The 3,621-nt window shown below is 53.2% G+C and overlaps 1 protein-coding gene across 1 annotated transcript in view; it reads right to left on the bottom strand.

Annotated features, from left to right (window-relative positions):
* Positions 1-3,621, bottom strand: part of RGP1 (RGP1 homolog, RAB6A GEF complex partner 1) — a 16,065-nt gene that overhangs the window by 3,056 nt on the left and 9,388 nt on the right. The window contains exon 7 of the mRNA XM_018575120.1: positions 3,169-3,296. Within this exon, the coding sequence (XP_018430622.1) occupies positions 3,169-3,296 (128 nt within the window). The remainder of the gene's footprint in view (positions 1-3,168; positions 3,297-3,621) is intronic.

The raw sequence follows: 3,621 nt of genomic DNA, 5'->3' as shown, positions 1-3,621 counted from the left end.
GGGGGGAGGTGACTCGGGGGGGGTCTCTCAGTGCCAGGATTGCTGGGCGGGGCTCTATGGAGCGTGGGCGGGATTAATCAGCACTGGGGGGTAAACCATTGGAGTGGATATCTTCCTGTGGATGTGGAGACGCGGCCGCTGTGCGCAGAGATCTCCGCCCGCGAATGGTCCACGCGCTGGCCGGGGGAGATTGATGTGTGTCGCGGAGCAGTGTCCTCTTAGCGAGTGTATGGACGCCGGCGAGGGCCCCTGCGCGGGTTTATTCGCGGAAGGATCGTGTTGAATGGTTGGGTACAAGTTGTGGTTTTTCCAGGGCTACACAATCGAGCTTTGTTGCCTTCCCTCTCGGTTTGCTTGCTTTAAATCTTTCAGTATTTCCTCTGAGCGAGGTCCTTCCTCTGGAGACATTTCAGGGGTTTCATGTCCAGCCTCTTCACATTTTCTGGACTCTAGTGGGGCAATGGACTATCTTGAACCTCAAAACCCCAAGTGCCCTTGCCAGTCCACGAATTCAGATTGGATTCTGCTATGAAGGACAGGCTGTGTCCATCAAGGAACCTTCTTTGCCTCCATTGTCTTTTGGAGATATTTATCTTCACAGCCACATTGTTCCTCGTTCGGTCCTCTCCCTATCATCGGGTATATAGATGACCTTCTATACAAATTATGGTGGTTGGACGTGGACACCAATGGGTCTAGAACACTGGAGGAGTTTGGCTGAGTTCTGAACCTTCACATATCTATGGTTCCTGTACATCACTTGGGATTCATCTTGGCCGGCTTTTGCTGCTTTCAAACCTCCAGTCTCGGAGTCAGCAGCTCTGTTCTGACATTGCCTGCTCTCCGGAGATTTCGGAGGCTGACGCTCTCCTTCTTCTAGGCAGTTCCATTCACCCATTTGAGACCAAAAACCCCCTCTCGGTGCCGGAAACGTCCTCCATATCCTTGGACAGGGAGAGTCGGTGAGTCCTCGGACCAGGACTGTGGTGGCTGCTCTACCTTACGTTGACAGTGGACAGACACTTTCTTTCTCTTAGGTGTAAGGTGGCCATGACGGATGCCAGCCTTCTGGACTGGGTGGAATTCTGGGTCTCAATGAACATCTTGGATCTACGGGTGATTTGCCGGTTCCTCCTCCCATTGGACGGTTCTCCTGACTAGTCATCTGATTCATATTAAGTTGCGCAACCCCACAGCGAAGGCTTTTGTAAGTCACCAGAGTGTCGCGGAGCCCAGATAGGTCGCACCCGTCCTCACCTGAGGGGTACGTCACGTTCCGGCTGGTGGGGAGCATTTCTCGGTCACCCATGTAGCTTCCTCTGTGTCCATCCTCGCTTCAGCAATGGGATGGGGTTCTGGTTTTGTCAGTTCCTATGCGGCCTCCCCATGAGCCAATAAGGGGAGATCTCATTATCTTCCCTTTTTCACACCGTGGCCTTGCTTGCGGCGCTCACATCGGCTAGAAGTGGCAGCTTTATCCTGTAAGGAGTGCTTTTTGTATTTTGAGGCCTAGATCTTCATTGTTGCCTAAGCCGGGTTTATGTTCACCTTAATAAAGTTGTAGCGTTGCCTCCTTTGTGCTCTGCGTCGGATTTCCCTCCATGGTTGGCTGTTGTCGGAGCCATTGGGGTTTGTGGACACAACAGCTTGATTTAAAGGAGAACTATGAGGGGGAGGGGCTTGTCACTCACCTCATAGTTCAGGGGGACGTGTGACAATGAGACTGTCACAGGTCGGCTCAGTAGATCGGGAGGTGAGCGAACACATAACCGGCGTTCGCTCACCTCTCGATCCTGTCACGGCTCTCTGCCCTGACAGGGGGAGGGGCTGGATTCCCCTCTCACCGCTCCGATCTGCCAGCGCTGACTGGCGGAACGGACGGGGAGGGGGCGGGTACAGCTGGCTCTGCCTCTAGATAGGCGGAGCCAGCTGTCACTCACGCAGCTGGGCGGATCTCGACGTCCATGTCGGGATCCGATCCGGCGTCTCGGTATACCGCGAGCTGTAGCTCCCTATATACTGAGCTTAGGGTGACGGGAGGACGCTAGTTTGTGTCCTCCCGTGACCCTTAGGAGGACTATGGGGGAAAGCCCCGACCTCGTATTTCTCCTTTAAGGAAACCTGATTCTCGGTCTGTTTTAACGGATGGCCCGGCAGAGTTCCCTAGACTCCATTTCCATGTGGGAAGTGGGCGTGTCTTGGGCCTTTACTTATAAAGTTTTACCAGGTGGATGTTTGGCCGGTCCCGCAGGAGTAGTTCCAGCCATGGCGTTGGGCGCTGGTTGGCCTGTTTTTCAAGCAATCTCTTGTTGTAGCACAAGACAACCATAAAAGTCGTATCGGAGAATGCGTGGAGTCTTCGTTACAACGCACGTGAAGTATAACCTCCGAATAACAGAGAACGTGGCATAACGAGCCCCAATAACCATACCACAGGGGCACAGGCGGCCGGTCTCCGGAGGGGCACAGGCGCCCGGTCTCCGGAGGGGCACAGGCGGCCGGTCTCCGGAGGGGCACAGGCGCCCGGTCTCCGGAGGGGCACAGGCGCCCGGTCTCCGGAGGGGCACAGGCTTAACACACAAGTGGGCCATTTCAGAGGACTGACTGCTCTGTGGTACGGCATATAAGCCGATCCTGCAGGGGATTGCTGACATGACAAAACCAGCAAAATCCAGCCGTTCCCTGCAGAGGCTTTCAGGAGGACTACATAGTCTTCATATCAGGATTCCATATCCATGTGTTCATTGAAGAGTCTCAGAGATACTTTATTACAGGAGAGATGAAGAAGTCGTCCTAAGGACACCCAGCTAAAGTCCTCATTGTCTGTGTGTGTGGGGGGGATGACAATCTCTGGGACCGGCCTAGACTTTTTATGTGCCTAGTATCCAAGTCTCCTGTAGGTGGCAGCGTAACCCCTGGTCCACATTAACAATCCGGTGTCCCACAATGGATGATGGAGAAATATAAAGAGCTACTAACAAATACATCATCATATGATGATCCGGGGAGAATCCATGCTTTTCTGGTTGATATTGAGGGACATGAGTCACATTCCAACCAACAGAGCCGAGTATAAAGTCCAATGTGAGGAGGGACACCCAGAAACACGCAGCAAGCACGCCATCAGAACACATGTGAGGGACCGTCTGACAAGACCCCAACACTGACCTGCAAGCAGGGAATCTCTCCATCGGAAAAGTTGAAGGTGCCGATGACGTCTTCTCCGATCTTATACATCGACTTAAAGATACAGAACGTTCCGACCCGGCCGCGTGCGTTACTGATGTTATACTGATCTGTAGGAGAAATCACACGGGGGGATTATACCATCAGAGGACCTCCTCCATGAGAGTCCGATCATTCCCTCCATAGACCCTCCATGAGAGTCCGATCATTCCCTCCATAGACCCTCCATGAGAGTCCGATCATTCCCTCCATAGACCATCCATGAGAGTCCGATCATTCCATCCACAGACCATCCATGAGAGTCAGATCATTCCCTCCATAGACCGTCCATGAGAGTCCGATCATTCCATCCATAAACCGTCCATGAGAGTCCGATCATTCCCTCCATAGACCGTCCATGAGAGTCCGATCATTCACTCACAAGACCCCACATGA

The sequence above is a fragment of the Nanorana parkeri genome, unplaced genomic scaffold (assembly GCF_000935625.1).
Source record: "Nanorana parkeri isolate BGI_ZX_2015 unplaced genomic scaffold, ASM93562v1 scaffold3575, whole genome shotgun sequence".
Classification (NCBI taxonomy): domain Eukaryota; kingdom Metazoa; phylum Chordata; class Amphibia; order Anura; family Dicroglossidae; genus Nanorana; species Nanorana parkeri.
Note: the sequence above shows the minus strand (reverse complement) of the source record. Positions and strands in the feature narration are given on the sequence as shown.